The following is a 22,672-nucleotide window of genomic DNA, read 5'->3' on the forward strand; positions in this document are numbered from 1 at the left end:
CTGGCACCGGTTTTAATGCACTTTATATACACCTGGAGACGTGAATCAGTCATTAAACAATGTTAACGACTAGAGAGTAGATTTACTGTTTTCTCCAGTTTAACTTCAGAGACTCAGCAGATATTCAGGACTACTGACAACACAGAACCTTAACCTTACTGTTTTTATCACTTTTAGGCTTTCTAAACATGGCATTAATGTGAACCAGTGCCTCAACTGACTGTTTTATTAACTAAATGTACCACATTACACTAACACAACACACTTCAGCTGTTTACATGAAACTCAACACAAACATCATTAGCTTAATGCTACATTAGCTTTGATCAGGCTACGACTTAGCAGCTAGCTCGGTTAGTATCGCTAATTCACATTAAAGCTAATATTTACTGGATGCTAACTCTCTTCTCTAGTCAACACACACACAAATAAACTCCATCGACATCTGGAGTGCATGGCACGCATTATATCTGACACTACAGGTGTATATAAAGTGCATTAAAACCGGCACCAATAACTTACTGAACTATCAGAGTCCTTTCAGTGTCTGCTGGTAGAATCAGCCGAAGCACCACGGTGACATCACTTCACTTTAGCTGTGCTAGGAGCTGGTGTCAGGCAGGAATCCTGTGATCAGGTATTGACTACTCACCCTGGACAGAAAGCCCCGCCCACAGCCATTTGATTGACAGCTCGGTCTGTCAAATAAAAGCAAAGGCAAAACGGAAAAGGCAATGACAAAAGGAAAAGGCAATGACAAAATGGAAAAATAAAAGGAAAAAAGAGAAAAGGGAAAAGCAAAGACAAAATTTAACTTTTTATTTATATATTTATTTATTCTTTTATTTATTCCTCTTTATATTTACACATTTATTTCCTTATTTTTTAACAGATTTATTGATTTATTCCTCTTTATATTTACACATTTATTTCCTTATTTTTTAACAGATTTATTTATTTATTTCTCTTTATATTTGCACATGTATTTCCTTATTTTTAGCAGATTTATATTTTATTGTGGCACTCCTGTGACTCCATACTTTGCAGTACATACCTCAGTTTTCTTAATGTCTGCAGTGCCAAAATCATTTTAATTTTTTATAGATCTTAAGAATGTGCAGCTTTTATAATAAGTTTACTATAATCCAGAAAAAAAGAGAAGGGTTTGTCCTTGAAAACAAAGGGAGTCGTCCCTCTCCTTAAAGTAGAAAAAACATATGTGTGGTTCAGTTCAATTCTTTTAAATCATCAGTTTCCACATAGTATTTTGAGACTAACTACTACCTGGTTTTGGAGCAATGGCAGTTGTGGCTTCAGTGAGCTTCTTTGGTTTATTGATGTTTAATATTTCTTACACACCACAAAGCATGAAGTTATTATTACAATAATTATTGCAAATATTCAAATTGAACTAGGGAATGTCAGGAATCATTAAAATGCAAGAGCACTGGCTGTCTGAAATTAAGCATCCTTCATGACCAGTAGTGTACATTTATTATACCATCATTAAAATCCGTAAGTGGTGCTACTATTGATTATTAAAACATATTTTTGTAATAAATTACAAATTATTATCAATAACATGTTTCACTCATGATAATGTAATTCAAAAACAAGGTCACCATGGATATAAATTCTTCAATTACAGCTTACACATGCAGACATTATACAGAGAGAAATTGAAGTATAAACCACTAAAATTAGGGATGTATTAAGGTGTTGAAACCCATTCTGCTCTGCTCTGTAAGTATCATACCACCATATTGAAATTAATATTAAGATTAACATCAAAATAAAAGCTGATGTGGATGGATTTAATACTTGTCCATTCCAGTCATCCTTCACTTCAGATTGTCCTCTCCGTCTCTTACTCCTGTTTCTTGGAGTGCCCCCTGAATGTGTCCATGAGGCTAAAGGCTCCCAGGTACTGGCCCAGCAGAATGCCTTGCTTCATGGGAAGGATGCTGTTAAGAGAAATAAAGCGAAGAGATCAGTTGCCAATAAGACTGCTCCTTGAGGATCTAGGGGCAGTTCATTGGGAGATGATAGTGGTCCACCTACTTCCAAAGGTCTGGAGCACGACCACTTCTGGGCAACCCTGCATTACTCAGCTCAACAAAGAATGTATCTAGTTGTTAATTTATCACTTTGCCACTACAGATGCATTGAAATCTAGGGTAGAGAAGGTATTTTTTGTAATCACTGAGCAAAAATTCCATAATAACCTTTCATAACTGAGTGTCCACAAAATAAAATTTCTACACAACTAAACTGTCTTCTCAATTATGTTTTGCGGGTAACATATTTTCCAGCAGTTTACATATGTTTCTAATCAACATACCTTTGACACATATGTTATGGCTTTACTGTGACCAAAAGTGAAAATGCAGGGCACCAAGATAGCTCAGTTGGCTGAGTGGGTGAACCATAAACAGGGGCTATAGTCCCAGACGCAGTGGTCATGGGTTTGCATGACCATTTACTGCATGTCATTTCCTCACTTTTCTACCCATGTTTCCTGTCTATCTCTCCACTGTCCTATATGATAAAGACAAAAAGGCCAACAAAATTACTTAAAATAAAAAAAGTGAAAATGCAGACTTTAGGGGCCTTTCACACAGGAAGCCTTTCCTAAGAAAATGTGTTTCTTACAAAACATGAATGTGAATGCAGAGAATGTAATTTTGTGGATACATGGTGGCCTTTCAACATATTGAAATTCCACTTGTCTGGGTGGAAACTAGCTGTCTGCATTTCATCTTGACTCCATTTTCAGGATTTAGAAAATCTGGCCTGCAACGTGATACTTCAGCAAGTCTCAGGACCTTTCACCCGGAACAAATGATATAGCAGTAGGACGTGCTGGTGGAATAGACAGAAAACTTTCCCTCTGGAAAGTGAGGTATAAATTCTGGGTAACGTCACAAATTACTGTCAACTTTTAACTTGATTAGCTTTGCACGTATAAAAGCGTGTGCCACTCTGAGAGGAGGGGCTTAGCTCAGACGGGGTAGAGAAAAGGTTTGCAGGAGGAGGGCTGTATTTTTTATTTTTTTTTAAATTCTGACTCATTTTGTAGCCTTTTCCAGATTTCTCTCTAGTGCAGAATACAGAAAAGAACAATAAACTTATTTAGGCATTGAGTAGTGGTAGTTTGGATGTCACCAAACAAACGTAAGACACCTGACACATGAACGTGAGTGACAACTTTAATCATAATCATTATCTGGAGGTCCAAATTGCTGGATTGAAAGGTTAAACCATCCAAGATTTTATTGGGATGAAGAGAATAATCCTGGGAAAACAAACAAGGTGTGAAAACTAAGTGATTTATCCATCAAAATGGAGGATGGTGTGTGTGGATCCTTTAATGTCAGATCACTCACATGTCGCTTAATGTCAGAAAATAACTGTGTTTTGGGAAACTGCATATGAAGTGTTACAATGAACACTAGGTGAGAAGTCACAGACAAAACTACACAGGCAGGAAGAAGCAACAAAATTAACTTTGGGAGAGCAGAAGAAAGACGGGGAACACAAAGGTAGCTGAAGAATCCAGGAAAAACACGTTGAGTCCAACAAAGAATAACATTGTCGTATTCAGCTGTGAATAAGTCCAAGAAGAACTGACATGGAAACACAGGCAGAGCAGAGAACAAGGAAACAAGCAAATACACAATGGAAGAGTAATTGGGAGCAAGTGAAGAAGAGCAAACAATCAAATGCAGGCAATAAAACAAAGCATGAAACACCAGTGATCTTTCAAAATAAAAAGTAAAACTGTAAAGAAAACCCAGGAAAATGACAACTAGATCATAGATCCCTATGAGCTGCAAGTACAGCTGGGCGATACAGCTGAAAATGGATTACAATCAGTTTTTTTTAAAAATATCAGTTGATATTAATATGGATTTTTTTTATCACCTATTTTTAATAAAGACCTGGAGAAAAAAAGGCTTAATTTGACTTTACTCACATTTTTTTTAATTGAACAACTTTAGCCTTGATGTCAAGGCACACGTAATAATTTCAATATTACACAGGAATGAAAAACACACACAAATAAATACATTTTCACTGAAATAAAAATAAATAAGGATAAAGGAATGATCTATACTTCTAGACATTCTGCTTCCATAGAGGTGTGGGACTTTATATTGCAGTAAAAATGAACTCACATCGAGGAAATATCTTACATGCCCAAAAAAGGGCCACAGACTGCTTAGGGTTTAGAGGGTAAACTGTAAAATGATTAAGTTATATACAAGTGATATAACATTACTGTATTATATTTTGTATTTAATGAATTTTGGGTCTCTATCCAGTGGCCAGTCCAGGCCACCCATGCAAAATCTTAACCCTGGCTTCATCCTGGTCGTCTTTTGTGTGTCTGGTTTTCTAGCTTTCTATATTTTATATGTATAAAGGTGACATCATTTATTTATTCTTAACTATGTTAATGTGGATTTTCTTTATATGTGTTTTTCATTGTTATGTTAACATTAAAATTATTCGTTCTATACTTTGATAAATAGGTTTGGCAGTTACTCTTAAATTAAAATGGTTTAATATAAAATATTACTTAGCTGACCTTTATTAAAAATACGTTATTAAAAAAGTTGCAATAATTATTGATATCGACTGTAACTAAACATTTTGTAGCAATCGACTTTTCATCTTTATTACTTAGCCCTACTGCAACTACTTCACAGAAAGACAGTTTTATCAGCAATATATGATTTAAGGATTTAGAAGTGTTAACAATAAACAACACAAAAATTGAAGATATGTTGGCCTTTGTATTAACTGAGAGACTGCTGTGCTGTGTTGACGCAGATGGCACAACATGAACAGCAAATTAGCAGAGCATCCTTTGTACACAGGTTGTGTTCCAAGCACAGCACAGTTGTAAGTCACCTGCATTTTTGGAGGCATTAGAGCCCAATACACAATCACTGTAATTACATGAGTAAAACAAAGGAAAACCGAATTAAAGTGAAAAAAATGCACCCTGTTAACCGGAAAAAGAAGAAAATCTTAAAACATGTTGTGAAGGCGTTGCATTTTAACATAAACCATGATATATATTTGGTGGCTGGTAAAAAGCAAATAAAAAGTGAAAATGAAGCTTTAGTCTAATGTAGCGGACACGGCTTGGTTTCTTTGGAATGCCAAGAGAAGAGGCCAAATCAGATAAGAAATCCTGTCTTTTTCGATGTTTATTTCGAACCCACATCAAACTGTCATCTTGGACGATGGACAGAACCAGAGTCCTCCCTGTCCCAGGAAAGGGACTCCATTAGTGTCACAAGGTGAATTATGGCAGGACAGCCGTGATTTGCCTCACAATTAGTGTTGCTTTCGTCAATGAAAATTATGACGAAATATCGTCGTCAACAGACCTTTATCAGTTGACGAAAACGAGATGAGACGAAATAATTTCGAAATAATTGATATGGGGGCGAAGTTAATGTTTTAATGAAATAATCAATTTTCTTGCATGGACCCACAGTGCCCCCCAGCGACGTCGGAGGCCACGACGATGTTAGGACGAATTTCATAATAACCATTGTATTATCTCCAATTAAGAGTGTAAAATGTGAAATTGGTATCATTCGTAACTGTACACATGAAATGTAACACATATCCTCACAATGACATATATTTTTAGTATCTAAAGCCCATTTGATATATTGTTTGAATGTATAAGGTAACTCATGTATTTGTTAAAATGTATAACCTCGATTGCTGCGTATGTTCTATTGATGGATCATGGTGAGAGACAGACAGATCGCGTTTGCGCACATAATATCATATATTTTAATTCGTTTTAATAAATGTAGTTTTCCCCTCCTTCTGAGAACAAAGAGGGAGTAATCACATTACCAAAAGTCGGGGAAAAGTTCCTTTCGCCGCCCAGGGCTATCTGACATGATAAAAGGCCAGACACCTTTCATCACTCTCTTACTCTCTTGCATTCTTAGTCGCTCTCTGAACTTTTTCATCCTCCTCCTGAACGCGCATCCTTACACTGCAGCTCTCCATTCTTTTAGACACGTGTCATTTTCTTTAATTTTTATTCTCTGAAATTCTACCTTGCCTCGGCGTTCTTTTCTTTAGCTCATTTTTGTCGCCTTTTTGTTTTGCGACATATTGTAGACACTGCTCAACTTCAATACAAGCCTGAGCTTACATGTTTTAATCTGTTTTGCTAATAAGAAATAATTGGAATCAAATTTTTCCTTTTTCTAAATTTCACCGCGGCTCGGCTCTCAAGTTTCACCATTCTTTTTATTAGGCGGCTCAGGTGTCGGCAGAGTCCCCCGACGGCGCTGAAAAAAAGCTCCGGCGGCAGGACTCGTTGCCTAGCGACCACACGACGCTGGAGACAGATCGCTCGAGCTTCGTGAGGACGTCATCAGCTTTCTACTACGTCCCAGCCAAACAGAGACTTCAAACAGCGCTGTAAACGTAGGAAACTTCTTTCTGTTCCTGATTTTCGGGTTGATGTCAGTAATAACTTGATAATTTAAATTTAGTCACCCTTTAGCTTAGCGATCGTAGTCCAAATTACCGGCTCAGTGTGTTAGATCGTCCGCTAACTATCCTCTTTCACCATAACCCTCCTCCTTAATATGTTGATCTAATTCACAGACACACGCATTCACGCACGCACGTACACACACACATTATATTTTTCACTGTAAATAGCTCACCTGTATTGTCTTAGTAGAATAGTTAATAAACATTTTCATTTAGACCAATTCACGGTTTCGTGCGTCTCTGTGTGTGGGAACTGAAACAAACTGAGGTGGTGCCCCTTTTGTTAACGAGTGCAAACGTAACTACTTTAGTGGTAACGCTACACTAATCAATGGTAACCCATGGGGTTGAACCCTGATCGTCTAGGTAAAAGTTCAGTTATTTTCAATTGTGTTTCACTCAAAATACAAATGCAGTTTAGTTGTATATAATTTTGTGGAGACAAGGTTGTTGCAGACACAGTGCACCAACAGTAACAACTATTACTGTATTCTAATTTGCTGGAGCAGCCCCTTTCAAAGAAGCAAAGATTCCATGGGGTGATGCTTTTGTTAGTGTCAACAATGAAAACGATTTTCACAAATAGTTTCTAATGGAACATCCCATTTGTGCCAATGTAAATAGGCTTTGTTAAAAATTGTTTGAGCCAAAATGATGTCTCATGCATCTCTTCCTAAACCACCGATGTTAGCAGTTTTTGGATGACTGACAATTCTCAAAACAATGAGGGTCTTTAAAGGGGGAGCAGAGACAAGGCTAGATAATACAACACATTATTAAAAACTTGAATACAATGGCTTTTATGTAAAATGAACAGAGGCAAGGCACTAACTCGGTTGTGTGAGCTGTGTTCCAGCTTTTCAACAAGTGATAATAGCACCATCCTCAGATAAATGGACCAGAGAAAGAAAAAGGAACAAGAAAAGGAGATGTCTCCCAAACATTCCCTTATGAAATGAAATTAAAGGACAAAATAAGTCAGCCGAAGCAGAAAGACCTTTAGCTATCGGAGGATCTATTTGTCAATCTTACTGCAAAGATATTACACATTTCCTTCATTTGGTCAAGTGATGGGAACCGTCTGTGATTCACAAACCCTCCTACTGGAGTGTGAAGTGTTGATTTCTATTATCAATGTGAGATTGTTAGGCAGTAACATGGATTCACTTGCAGCCCTGGTAAGGCATCAAAAGGGCTTCCATGAATGTAATGTTTACCTGATACACGGCTACAAGAAAACACTCCAGATCCCACCTTTTTCTGCTTTTAGACAGTTTGGGGACGGCCCTACCAGAGGAGACAGGCGTCAGGGCTCCCTCCTCAGTCCCTGTCTCAGCTCCCTCCTGATCACCTCTTCCTCCTCAACCATCCTCCACTCACTCTCTGCAGCAGCTGGCTGCAATAACCCATCATCACCGTCATCAGAACTGTGGGCAGCCGTGATGCAGCACACCTGTTCTTCATCTCCCTCCATAAAAGCCGGCTCCACACTCCACACCCTGCCAGATAGTTGCTTCAGCTCCAAGCTGTTAGTTTGGCCTCAGCACATCCTTTAATAAATACTGAGAGGCTCTCCTGACAACAGGAGTGAGGATTTCCAAAGCTGAGGCAGCTGAGGGACACTCTGACAAGACTTTAAAAACATCAGCAAAGTTTTCTGCAGGAGGTATTTCTGCAGAGTTACAAAGAGCAGGTCCATTTCCAGGTGGACCAAGGGCACTGTCTTTTGCCTCACTGGATTCAGAGGGTCTCTGAGTGGAGTACATTTGAGAGACATGTTCTGAATGCTGCTGCACTTCCCCAGGTGTAGAACTCTCTGCCAAAGCTGATTTGTTCACCTGCAAACTGTGAACTAATCCTTGTCTCCTGTTACCGCAGTCTCCGCTGGTCACGCTGCCCGGGCTCCCAGTCACTCCTGTCCGCCAAGAACCTCAGAACCTGCACTCACCTCTGGAGGAGGAGGTGTCTCCTCCCTGCCTGCCTCAGCCTGTCCCTGCTGCCCCAGCCTCTGGATCTCCAGGACTGCCACAACCACTCTCCGTTGCTCGCCCACCCCAGCGGAGAACAAACCTGGACCGCCGGTCTCCAGTAGCCTGTCTGCCCCCCCCTCCCAGCCCGTAGTGAGTTCCTTAGTTAGAGTTTTTCCTGGCTTTAGTTTCACTTTGATTTTGTCTTTAGTTTTAGTCATTCACTCCCCCTTAGTTCTTTTGATAGACATAATTTGTATCAAAAGAAAATTCATTTTTTGCCTGATCCAGCCGTGAGTCTGTGTGTGCTCTGCCTGGGTTCACCACTGCACCGTGACAATAGGACCCGTGGCCTGAACATCAACAGAGCCAATAAGCTTAACAATATCCTCAACAGGGGGGATTTATCCAATGCTTTTCAGACAATTCAGCCAGCCCTGCTGAGGAAGAAAATGACTGTCAGACAGGCTGATGCAACTCTGGTACCTTGGATCATGGTCTTAGACATGGTCTTACCAGATGTCCTCAGCATGTGTCTTTAGAACTGTCAGACACAGAGGTTGGCATCTGTTGTAGTAGAACCTAAATGTTCTTTAAACACTTGAAACTTCCAAAGACTTTGTAACAGAACTATTAAACAGGAAAACCTGAAACGTCTCTATTGTTGTAGTGAAGGCCAGCCATCTTTGATTAGATGAATTGATATTTCTGGATCAGAATTCACAGTAGACATAGGCAGGTGAGATCACGAGATGCTGTGAGATCGTGAGATTCAGTGAGAGTGACGAAATTCAACATGGCGGCTCCCAGCTGCTAGACGAGAACTAAACAAATCGCTCGACGTATTTATATTAAAAAAAAAAAAAAAAAAAAACCTAACTAAATAGCCTGCTCAAGATCGGACATGGTAGTGCTCACAGTGGAGGACCTTGAGAACTTTACTGATGACTACTTCGTCCGGTGCACCATAGAAGACGCCAACTCCACCAACCCGAACAAGAGGAAGAAACCAGACTCCTCGACAGACACACAAGACTTGGAGATCACGGATATCCAGGTAAGTGTTCTCGAGTCTATTAATAAAAAGCTCGATATCCTTTGTTTGCTTCACCAGGAGATAAAGGACCTGAAAGCAAGCCTGGAGTTCACCCACCAGCAGATAGAGGACAACACCGAACTCTGGTCCACGCTGACAGTTGTCACTTCAGAGGTGAGTACACTTAAAAAAGAAAACAAAACCCCGAGGGAGACCGTCCTGGACATCCAGTTGAGGAGCATGCAGGACAACCAGATCTTTTCTGGTATCCCTGAGTCCACACCGGATAACCCAGAGACCCTTGTTAAAAACTTTAGGGTGTCGGAGCTTAAAATCCCTGCGCAAACTGTTAAAAACATCACTTTCCACCGCGTCCACCGGCTCGGACCCCGAGGAGGAAACCGACACCGTCCTATCATTGCAAAGTTCGAGCACTTCCAGCAGAAAGTGCTGGTAAGAAGCAAAGGACGGGAGCTGAAAGGCACGTCGTTCGGGATGAATGACCAATTTCCCAGGGAAATCAACGAGAGGCGCAAAGTATTATACCCCATCATGAAAGAACACAAGCAGAAAGATAAACGGACTGCACTGGTTGTGGACAAACTGTACATAGATGGGCAGCTGTTTCGGGAACCCTCCATTACCCCCTGGCTCTTCTAATAAAAAAAAAAAAAAAAAAAAGACAAAAAAACTGGCTTAAACGCTTAATCTATCACTTAGTAATTTATGCTAGAAAATGTAATCAAAAAAAATAATCTTACAGGTGTAAATGTCTCACTCTCCTAATCTACACTCCCCACTGGAGAACCCCCTCCTCCTTCTACTTTTCTCTCTCTCCCTCTCTATATGTCTCCCTTTAGCCCTCTCCCCCTCTCACACACACACCCCCACACTCTCACTCACACTCCATGTACCCCCCACGTTTATTGTGCTTGTATGTTTTATAATGTGTTTGTTGACAGTTTTTCAGGCAACGATGTGCTATTATATAATGTAAACATAGATCCTGACCTGCTGTATACATCTCTCTCAACACTCACAGCTCACAGACGGCAACAGACAGCTCACAAGGACACACACAGGCGTTATATTACATTGCTACATACTCTGACAGAACATCTCTCTCTATGTTCAAGTTTAATATCGTAGCCTGGAATGTTCATGGCATACGCTCACCAACAAAAAGAGTTAAAATCATGGATTATGTCTCTAAATTAAAAACAGATATTTGGTTCTCCAAGAAATGCATTTAATACAATTGGAAGAAAAATCTCTACCAGATTTGAATTATAGTATCATCTTTTCATCTTGTTATAACAGCAGACAAAGAGGGGTCTCCATTCTAGTCCATAAGAGAGTACCATTCACTTTAAACAGTACAGTAACGGACTCAGAGGGCAGATGGATTATTATCCAGGCAACTATCTTTAATAAATTATATTCTATTGCAAACCTCTATGCTCCGAATAATGACGATCCAGCCTTCTTTCACACTGTTTTTTTTCTCACTTAGTAGACTTATCTGCTAACTCAACAACTATTATCAGTGGTGACTTCAACATAGTTTTAAACCCTTCAGTGGATCAATCCAATAGTCCAATACATGCAAAACAATCACGATCAGTTAAAGTCATACATGATTATATGAAAGCTTTTGGATTAGATGACGCCTGGAGACTCAAAAACCCTACAAAGTGGGACTATAAGTTTTTCTCTCTGGAGCACCAAACATTTTCAATAATTGACTTTTTCCTCTCAAATAACTCTATCGCACAGAAAGTTTTTAAAAATACTGGTTATATCAGTCCGCACATGAATACAGCTGCAATTAAATTATATTATTGAAACCACACAAAGATCCTACGCTTCCCTCTAGCTATCGACCTCTGTCTCTAATCAACACCGACATCAAAATTATCTCAAAAACTCTCGCCTCCAGGCTGGAGAAAATCATCCCGTCAATAATTCACTGCGATCAAACAGGATTCATAAATGGCCGACACTCCACCAACAATATCAGAAGACTTCTAAATCTAATCTGTTTGACGCAAAGCCACAACAAAGAAGCTATTGTTATGTCACTGGATGCAGAAAAAGCCTTTGACAAAGTTAACTGGTCCTTTCTTTTCGCAGTGCTCCACAAATTTGGCTTCGGAGAATCGTTTATCCAGTGGGTATCAGCTCTGTACACCTCACCCAAGGCTACAGTCACCACCAATGGGATCACTTCACACAGCTTCAGTCTGCAAAGGGGAACAAGACATGGATGCCCACTCTCTCCCTTATTGTTTGCGATCTTTATCGAACCATTAGCAACAGCTGTACGTCAGAACACTGATATCAAAGGTATCTGCGATCTGGAGTCTGAACACAAAATTAACTTATACGCAGATGACATTTTACTTCTACAAGAACCCAAAACTTCAGTAAAGGAAGTATTTAACCTCATCACAACCTTCTCGCGTCTTTCAGACTACTCCGTCAACCGGTCAAAATCAATTATATTACCTTTAACAGAAAACTCGTGGAATCCCGCAGTCCAAAACTCGCATTATTCTTTTCCTACTGGCAACATCAGATATCTGGGCATAAATATTTCCTCCAAACTCTCAGAACTAGTTCACCTGAACTTCACGCCACTTTTGGACAAAGTCTGTGATGATCTGAGACGTTGGAACAACCTCCCCATCTCCCTTTTGGGACAAATAGCTACAGTCAAAATGAAAATATTACCTAAAATCAACTATCTCTTCTCCATGATTCCATTTAAACCCACATCAAAGTGGTTCCAATCGTTAGACTCTGCTATTGGTAAATTCTACTCAAAGAATAAAAAGGCTAAAATCAGTTTGACTACCCTCGAGAAGAATAAACCCAAAGGGGGCCTGGAGGCTCCCAACTTCATGCATTATTATTTAGCCAACCAACTACAATATCTCACCAAATGGATACATCCACATGAAGAATACAACTCCTGGCTGGAACTAGAACATTTAGATTGTAACCAGATTAAAATCTCTGACCTTCCCTTTATCACTTCTGCCCTTAAACATCACTCCTGCTTCAAGAACCTTATGATCGCTTCCACCTTGTCTGCTTGGTGGAAAACACTGGAAATCACAGGCTCCCAATTAAAACCCAGTATACTCTGCCCAATCTGGCACAACCCTGATTTTACAAACAGCAAAATAGCTCTTTATTTCAGCACATGGGCAGAGAGAGGAGTCACCCACCTCCATCACCTTCTTGATGATAACATATTTAGGACATATATAAACTTATTCCAAACATTTGAAATAACAAATGGAAATTTTCTTCAGTCCCTACAGGTAAAGAAGACGATTACAAGTAGAATCCCATCGCTACAGACTACTTTACAGCCAACAGATTTACAGCCACCTGAATTTGTCAAATACATTGTGAAACTGTCTCCAAGAAATAAGAAGAATGTCTCAAAAATTTGTAGTTTACTTTCAAAGACAGACTCTATACACCTACCAACTCAAAAATGGGAAAAAGACGTATCCAAATCTTTTGACTCTGATTTTTGGACCCAGATCTTTGAAAACACATTTAAAATGACAAAAACACCAACTTACAATTGATCCAATTTAAGGTGCTTCACAGAACACATATAACGAAATATAAATTGTATAAAATTGTATAAAATGGGCAACCTCCTAAATTAATTAAATTCATCAATTAACTATCAGAGAATTACTGGACCAGCTCTCCATCTAACGTGTCCGGTTCCTGCAGCCCAGAGGGTCTAACCCAGATGGGATCTGAGGAACATTTAAGCTGGTTAACGAGAACATTTGCCTAGCTTCTAACTGCCTCCATCCGGACGCCTATCCTGCTACCTCTGATAACTAACTCAACTGAGTAGCCACTTTAGAATGGTCAAAGTAAATACCAGTCATGTCCGTTAACGGCAGCTTTTCTCTTAACGGATTTTGCACTTGGTAAGTTGCTAGGTTTAAATTTAGAGGTTAAGGAATGGATAACCCCAAGGATAAGTTTAAAAAAGGCCACCCACGGCCCTAACGACTAGGTAACCTGCTAGAACCTTTGTTTTGATGTAATGCACACATTAACCTGACTTTTTACAACCTGAGAAGATATATATAATTAACTCATCAACGTGATAGGAATAAATAGAATTTCCGGTCTGTTAACTTTAATTGCAGGATGAATATTTTATTATAATATTTCAGCAAGGGCGTAGCATAAGCTCTTAAATCATCAGACAATTAATCTAACATCAATATTATTCCAATTGCTTAACCTGACTCATAAGTGGAACTATGCTTTCATATAAGAGAATTAATAATCACCCAGACTACGTAATTTAGAGCTGGAGAGCAGTCGGTGTGGCCCCACTGGCTGCTCACCTGAGCCTCCAAGGCTCACCGGCCCCAGGGAGAAGTGGAGGGGGTTCGGTCCAGATTTAGACCTGCTTGTATCCATTTTTGTTGTTTGGGCCAGTAAAAACCTTGTTAATCCATTCTGGTGTTGTTCCTCATGGAAATAGTAGAGTTCAGTAATGTTCCTTCAGTCAGCGTTATTTTTAGATCACAGTCTTCGTAATCCTCAAACAGTGCAGAAAGAGCAGTCCTTTAATCCATAATCACAGAAGAACAGATATTCCTTTGCAGATCATGTTGAATCCCCCGTCCGAGCTACGTGGTAAAATCCCCTTTGCTCAGAGCATTTCTACCCTGGCTTGCAACGAGTGACCACCTCGCAACAACTCCCAACTTGCCTCTTGATCAGGTGTAATTTATACAACAACTGAACCTTTTGCATATGCAGTGACAGCACACTTAATTAACATACGCAATGATCTCATACTAAATTAACTTGAGCAATGACTTCATTCTCTCCGCATGTTTGAGGAACTAAAACCATCTATTCTAGACTGTCTCGCCAGCACCCCCCAACACATCCTAAGACCCCTCCATGTTTGAGGAACTCAAACTATCTATTTTGGACTGTTTAGGCTCTTCCACTCAGTCTCACTTCTCTATTAATGTACTTTTTCCATCTGCAACTCAAAACAGGCTCCTGATCAGGAAATGGAGAAGCAGATGTTAGACTCACAAAAATCCCTGAAGTCTATTTCGGGCTTAATAACCTTTACCGTGAACACTTGACCCCAGTTCACCTTAGCTCTTGATTTCTCACCTCATTACTAAGTTAAAAACCTCTTAGTTTAACCGTAATCAAAACTCTTTCTAAAACATCTGTTTCAGAGTAATCAAAACTCTTAAAAGCATTTCTATTTCATAACGCATCAGTTCCTCATATTTGTCAAATCAAAAACATCAGTTTCCCCTGGTAACCAAAAACAACACTTTTCACAGTGAGTTGCTGTTCTGACTTAGTTACTTCTTACAAAAAGATCATAAAAATAGCCATTTGAGTTAGCTTTAACACATTCATTGGGTTAAGGCATAACTTGATCATAAATCACAGGTTATAATATCACAATGTGTCATTGCCTCTCCCTCCTCTGTGCTTCACCCCGGACCAGCTGACGATCTCAGCAATTGGACACAGCTGCAGAAAGAGTGCAGCTGTGTCCAATCTCATCAGTGGCAGTTAAAGCCTGGCTCACCCCACCAGTCGCCGCTGGTTCATTGCCCCTGCTGGCTCCCTGCCAGCCACTCCGCCCAGGTCTGCTTCAGCTCCGGACTTCCTCCGCCTGCTCTGTCCTGCCTGGCTGCTGGCTGGAGCCCTGGAACTCTCCAGCGTGAGCCCGGTATGATTCTGGAGCTTCCCCCCTCTGTCCCTGTCTCGGCTCCCCGCCGCCTTTTCTCCGCTGCACGTCGGCAGCCCCAGCGCGCGCCGCCTCTGACTGTTGGTTTCTGAACCGGGACAGAGGCCAGTCAGAAACTGCTGAAAATCCCCCCAGTCAAGAGATAGGGCTAGAATCAGCAGACGCCGCCCCAGCACCGAGGGGTCCCCCTGCAGTGGCCGCCCCAGCACCGAGGGGTCCCACTGCAGTGGCCGCCCCAGCACCGAGGGGTCCCCCTGCAGTGGCCGCCCAGCACTGAGGGGTCCCCCTGCCCTGTCCCCAGTCCGGCCTCCAGAGGGGTCCCCAGCCCTGTCCCCAGTCCGGTTCCCAGTCCAGCCTCCAGGGGGGTCCCGCCACCGCCAGTTCCCAGTCCGGCGTCCAGGGGGGTCCCGCCACTGCCAGTTCCCAGTCCACCCTCCAGGGGGGTCCCGCCGCCGCCGGTTCCCAGTCTGGCCTCCAGAGGGGTCCCGCCGCCGCCGGTTCCCAGTCCGGCCTCCAGAGGGGTCCCGCCGCCGCCGGTTCCCAGTCCGGCCTCCAGAGGGGTCCCGCCCCCGCCGGTTCCCAGTCCGGTCTCCAGAGGGGTCCCCAGCCCGGTTCCCAGGCCGGTTCCCAGTCCGGCCTCCAGAGGTGTCCCGCCGCCGCCGGCCCTTATTTTTGCTGTTATTCTGCCAGAGTCTCACCCTTGTGGCTGATTCTGGGATCTCATACCTCCATGTTTCTTGACACAATGCACCCAAAACATGGCTGACACTTACTTCCACAGCTCTTTGGCTATGTACACCCGTCTATCAATTCTGGGTAACAATCACACAGAAACTCTCCAATATTTTGGACTGCGAAATTCCGCATTCCCCGAACGTTTGCCTAATTGGCGATCTAACGCAAACAGCCCTACCAGACATTCATATCCAACCCACACTCGCAGCTATCGCCATTGCCAAAAAAACTATTTTAGTTAACTGGAAAGACAAGAAAGCCATCAACATCCTCCATTGGCTGAACCTCCTCACAGAACGTATCTCACTTGAGAGAATATCTGCTACCAGAAAAAAACAATTGGACTCCTATAAAGAAAAATGGTCTCCATTTATTAAATCAATAAATATTAATCTATAGCCTCCACTTGTATGTGGGCGTATGCCACTCTCCTCATAAAATTGTGATACTTATTCTTCTGTCTGTGCGTATGGTCTGACTTTCCTCTGCTTTATTTCAGTTTATTAACCCTCTACCTTTTTAAGAAGGATGGCACCATAGACTTCAAGGCCATGTGCATGCACTGGTGGTGTCCTTTCCCTATTGCTCCTGGGGCTGCTCTCTGGCTCTGCGGGGCCTGCGTGGCTCGGGCCCCCTCTGCCTGGGGGTGGGTGTCTCTGGTGTCTCTCCCTTTGAGCCCTGGGTCTGCTGGGTGTGCCCTGGCTGGCCCTGGGGTTTTGGGGTGGGTCGGCCCTTCCGTCGCTCCCCTGTCCCTTCCCACTCCGCTTCCCTCTGATGCGAGTCAAGGCAGGTGAGCGAATACTTTTGGCAATATAGTGTATGTTCTCTGGAGTGAAGAAACACTTCTCTGTCTGGCAATCCAATAGATAAGTCTGGCTTTAGCGGTTGCCTTGACAACAATACTTGCCTGACTGCATTGTGACAAGTGTAAAGTTTGGTGGAGTATGGTATGGGGTTGTTTTTCAGGGGTTGGGCTTGGCCCCTTAGTTCCAGTGAAAAGAACTCTTAATGCTTCAGCATACCAAGACATTTTGGACAATTTCATGCTCCCATCAGTCCACCCTTTGCAGCTACAACAGCTTCAACTCTTCTGGGAAGGCTGTCCACAAGGTTTAGGAGTGTGTTTATGGGAATTTTTGACTATTCTTCCAGAAGCGCATTTGTGAGGACACACACTGATGTTGGACCAGAAGGTCTGGCTCTCAGCCTCCCTCTAATTCATCCCAAAGGTGTTCCATCAGGTTGAGGTCAGGACTCTGTGCAGGCCAGTCAAGTTCATCCACACCAGACTCTGTCATCCATGTCTTTATGGACCTTGCTTTGTGCACTGGTGCACAGTCATGTTGGAAGAGGAAGGGGGCAGCTCCAAACTGTTCCCACAAAGTTGGGAGCATGGAATTGTCCAAAATGTCTTGGTATGCTGAAGCATTCAGAGTTCCTTTCACTGGAACTAAGGGGCCCAGCTCCTGAAAAACAACCCCACACCATAATCCCCCCTCCACCAAACTTTACACTTGGCACATTGCAGTCCGACAAGTATGGTTCTCCTGGCAACTGCCAAACCCAGACTCGTCCATCAGATTGCCAGATGGAGAAGCGCGATTCGTCACTCCAGAGAACGCGTCTAACACTAACTGCTCTAGAGTCCAGTGGCGGCGTGCTTTACACCACTGCATCCGACGCTTTGCATTGCACTTGGTGATGTATGGCTTGGATGCAGCTGCTCAGCCATGGAAACCCATTCCATCAAGCTCTCTGCGCACTGTTCTTGAGCATTAGCTCAAGAACAGTGCGCAGAGAGCTCAAGAAGTTTGAGCTTGATGAAGGCCACATGAAGTTTGAAGGTCTGTAGTGATTGACTCTGCAGAAAGATGGCGACCTCTTCGCACTATGCGCCTCAGCATCCGCTGACCCCGCTCCGTCAGTTTACGTGGCCTACCACTTCGTGGCTGAGTTGCTGTCGTTCCCACACACTTCCACTTTCTTATAATACAGCTGACAGTTGACTGTGGAATATTTAGGAGCTAGGAAATGTCACGACTGGATTTGTTGCACAAGTGGCATCCTATCACAGTTCCATGCTTGAATTCACTGAGCTCCTGAGAACGACCCATTCTTTCACAAATGTTTGTAAAAGCAGTCTGCATGCCTAGGTGCTTGATTTTATACACCGGTGGCCATGGAAGTGATTGGAACACCTGATTCTGATTATTTGGATGGGTGAGCAAATACTTTTGGCAATATAGTGTATTTTCATTGCTCTAGAGTCCAGTGGTGGCTGCTTTACACCACTGCATCCCATGCTTTGTATTGCACTTGGTGATATAAGGCTTGGATGCAGCTGCTCAGCTATGGAAACCCATTCCATGAGGCTCCCTATGCACTGTTCTTGAGCTAATCTGTAGGCCACATGAAGCTTGGAGGTTTGTAGCTGTTGATTTTGCAGAAGGTTGGTGATTTGTGTGCACTGTGCACCTCAGCATCTGCTGACCCCACTGTGATTTTACATGGCCTACCACTTTGTGGCTTAGTTGCTTTTGTTCCCAATTGCTTCCACTTTGTCATAATACCACTAACAGTTGACTGTGGAGTATTTAGTATCGAGGAAATTTCACAAATGGAATTATTGCACAGGTGGCAACCTATCACGGCACCATGCTTGAATTCACTGAGCTCCTGAGAGCGACCCATTCTTTCACAAATGTTTGTAGAAGTAGTCTGCATGCCTAGGTGCTTGATTTTATACACCTGTGGCCATGGGAGTGATTGGAATACCTGAATTCAATTATTTGGATGGGTGTCCCAATACATTTGTATAATATATATATATATATATATATATATATATATATATATATATATATATATATATATATATATATATATATATATATATATATATATATATAGAGTGTATGCTATCTTTTGGTAAGTTATTATAAGATAAATTTATCACATTAAAATCTTTCTGAAGTGAATATACAGAGTAGTGAGAAAAATGCAGTCTTTAGAGGTTACAAAATTGAAAAGAGTAAGAGTAATACTATAGTATGTAGAGCTGCCATTTCCTCCAGTATTGGTAATACCTTTGAGAACATTTTTTGTAAAATAAATAATGAAGGAAATTTCACTTTCTTTATTTTCTATATCATCATTAAGGGCTTCATCACTGTGCCACATTGCACATATATGTCTAAGTGTTCACAGAGGTGCAGGACTTGATATTGCAGAAAAAAATAAGTTTGACAGAAGCAACAAAATAAATAAAACTGCCAGAAAACTACTTTGAGGTCAGTGTTTTGTTTAAAAAAAAATGAAATCAAGATTAAATAGAATGGACTTCCGGGAATGAGCCAGCCCAATATGGCAGCATAAACAATTAGCTCCCGATCAACACTCAATAAAATTCCCCAAATTCAAAGCTAAAACGCAAATAATGGATTCGAATTAGAGATGCAAAGGGGAGGGAGAACAAGAAGGACAAAAACTACTAAAAACCTGGCAGAACAACTCCAACTGACGAAGAAACACGGAGGGCCATGTCTGAAACAGACATGAGTGAGCAGGAACATGTGGAAGCTGAAGCTACAGATATGATACGAGCAGGTCTGAAAGACATTGTCAGGGAAATTCAAGACTTTAAAAGTGAGCTAAAAACGGAGTTGACTACATTCAAAGAAGAAATAAAAAAAGAAATGAAGGAAGAACTCGAGGACTTTATGAAAAATGTTAACCAAAAGCTCATGGCAACGGCACGCGAGCTAGCAAAACAAACAACCAGACTGGATGGAGCCGAACACAGAGTGGCCGACGTGGAAAGCTGGAACATGGAGGTAAAAGACACCCTACTTCAGGCGCTGAAACAACAGAGGATACTGCAGGAGAGACTGACAGACCAAGAGGGGAGAAACCGGCGGAACAATATCCACATCTTCGGCCTGAAAGAAGGGGTAGAGGGCAACTCTGCCCCACAATTTATTGAACAACTTCTGAAAACGGAGTTATCCTTACCAGCAGAAATAGACCTGCAAATACAGTGGGCCCATCGGGCTTTAATACAAAGACCGGACCCTGACAAACCCCCGAGATCATTGGTTGTGAACTTTTTACAGTACACAACAAAGGAGAAGATTCTGAAGGAAGCCTGGAAAAAGAAAATCGAATACCAAAATCGTCCGCTGTTTTTTGATCACGATTACGCCACGGAGATAATTCAGAAAAGGAAAGAATATGTCGGCATTAAAAGGGCACTTAAAGAGAAGGGAATCCACTTCCAGACACCCCTGGCGAAAATTCGAATCCACTGGGAAAGCGGTCCGCGGACCTACAGCAGTGCACAGGAGGCAGCAGAGGAACTGAACAGACGAGGACTACAGGTAGAGATACCGGGGAGAGGCGCAGTCCGGACCGGGATGGAAGAGCGGCTCCAGAGAGCGTTGCCATGGCAGCGGGGCCGACACACTGAGGACACCGCGGAATGGGCCAAACTAAGACTACAGGAATTTCAAAGGAGATAAAGGACATGCTAGGTATGTGAGTGCATTAAGATGAAAAGACAAGATTCTAAAAATGAACAATCTAGTCTAAGACTAATTGCACTCCTCAAAATTGCTCATATTTGATGGTCCTATTTGTGATGGACGATCGGCAGCTACATACGTAAGTTCTCTTAAGATGTTGATGTGTAAGAGTCATTGTCCAGACCTTACTACAGAGGGGCCCTATTTTACGGGACAGTCCCCTCAACCCACAACTGTGCTGTGGGAGGTGAACACCTGCTTTTGGAAGTCTAACAGTTCTTCAGGTGAAGTTATTTTGCTCAAGTTCCTAGAGCGGTTATTGGTTGTTATGTGTACAGTATGGTTTCAGGGGAAGTATGGCAGATCTGCTTGTAAACTGAGGGGATACAGTGAAAATACTTTAATGAAACTAAATGACTCAAAGTCAAGGACTTAGGCTGATGTCTTTGAATGTGAATGGTCTAGGTAATCCAATTAAAAGAGCCAAAATAATTACAAAATTGAAAAAAGAAAAGATGCATATTACATTTTTACAAGAAACACATTTAACAAAACAAGAACATGAGAAATTAAAGGGATTTGGTTACAAACATACGTACTATAGTTCATACAAGGGCAACCGCAAAAGAGGAGTAGCAATCTTGATTTCAAACTCTGTTAAATTTGAAAGATCTGAAAAATCTGAAAGAAATACAAGACAAAGATGGGAGATATGTCATAGTAAAGGGGAAAGTGGAAAATAATCCAGTGACACTAGTAAATATCTATGCCCTCCCTGATAGTAGTAAGCATTTTTTCAAGTCCCTATTTGATATCATGGCAATGGAAAGTGAGGGAATCTGTATATGTGGAGGGGATCTGAATGTAGTACTAAATCACAATCTGGATACAACAAGTAAAAAGAAGACTAAAAGCCATTTAACAAAACTACTCAATACTTTTTTTTGAAGATTTAGGAATGGTAGACATTTGGAGAAACTTGCACCCTCTCGAAAGAGATTATACACATTACTCAGTGCCGCATTCTGTCCACTCTAGGATAGACTACTTTTTCATGCAGAAAGGAGATTACTATAGAGTAACAGATTCTAAAATTGGAGTGGCAGATGTATCAGATCACAATGCAGTATATTTAACGATTCAAATCGATAGTAGAAAGAAGGACACAGTGTGGAGGTTAAACGTGGGGATACTGAATGATAAAACAACCGTTAATGACATTAAATCAGCAATTAAGAGATTTCTAGAAGAAAACGATAATGGAGAGGTCGATCCATCTATATTGTGGGACTCCTTGAAGGCTGTAATAAGAGGCAGGTTAACTGCAAGGACGGCATATTTGAAGAAAGTCAAAATGGAAACATATAATAAGTTGATCTTAGATTTGAAAGAATCAGAACAGATTTATAAAAATAATAAGGAACAGAAGATCTATGAACAAATACAGGATTTGAAGAGACATATGGATGAGATATTGGGTCAAGAGGTAGAGAAAAAAGCAAGATTCACAAAACAGACATACTATGAATTGGGCCCTAAATCCACTAGACTACTAGCTCGGAGGTTACGAAAACAGCAGGCTGACAATACAATTCATAAAATAAAAGACCCTATTACAAAAAAATTGATGACTGAACCAAAAGAAATAGAACATATCTTCAAGGAGTACTATAAAGAGTTATATACACAAACATCAATGGTGGACAGTAAATTAATGGGAGAATTTTTAAACACACTCGATCTACCTAGTATTGGAGAGAAACAAAATAAGACAGTTACAGCAAAAATATCACTAGAAGAGATAGGGAAGGCAATAGGCAGGTTAAAAACAAACAAGGCCCCAGGGAGTGATGGCTTTCCTATAGAGTGGTATAAAATATTTCATAATGAGCTAAGTCCACTCCTCTATAGGACCTTTAACTATATTATGAAAGAAGGAAAGACACCCCATCATGGAAAGAAGCAATTATAACACTAATCCCTAAAGAAAACAAAGATAAGGAAAATTGTAATAACTATAGACCCATATCAATTTTAAACGTGGACTATAAAATATACACTTCAGTTATCTGTAAACGATTTGAAAAGT

General features: G+C 41.4%; 1 protein-coding gene across 1 annotated transcript in view; it reads right to left on the reverse strand.

The window, feature by feature from the left end:
• Positions 1-1,312: 1,312 nt before the first annotated feature.
• LOC111575778 (epidermal retinol dehydrogenase 2) overlaps positions 1,313-22,672 on the reverse strand; it is a 70,418-nt gene continuing 49,058 nt past the window's right edge. The window contains exon 7 of the mRNA XM_023281112.3: positions 1,313-1,964. Coding sequence (XP_023136880.1) covers positions 1,868-1,964 — 97 coding nt within the window. The 3' untranslated portion in view covers positions 1,313-1,867. The remainder of the gene's footprint in view (positions 1,965-22,672) is intronic.

Source organism: Amphiprion ocellaris, chromosome 10 (assembly GCF_022539595.1).
Source record: "Amphiprion ocellaris isolate individual 3 ecotype Okinawa chromosome 10, ASM2253959v1, whole genome shotgun sequence".
Classification (NCBI taxonomy): domain Eukaryota; kingdom Metazoa; phylum Chordata; class Actinopteri; family Pomacentridae; genus Amphiprion; species Amphiprion ocellaris.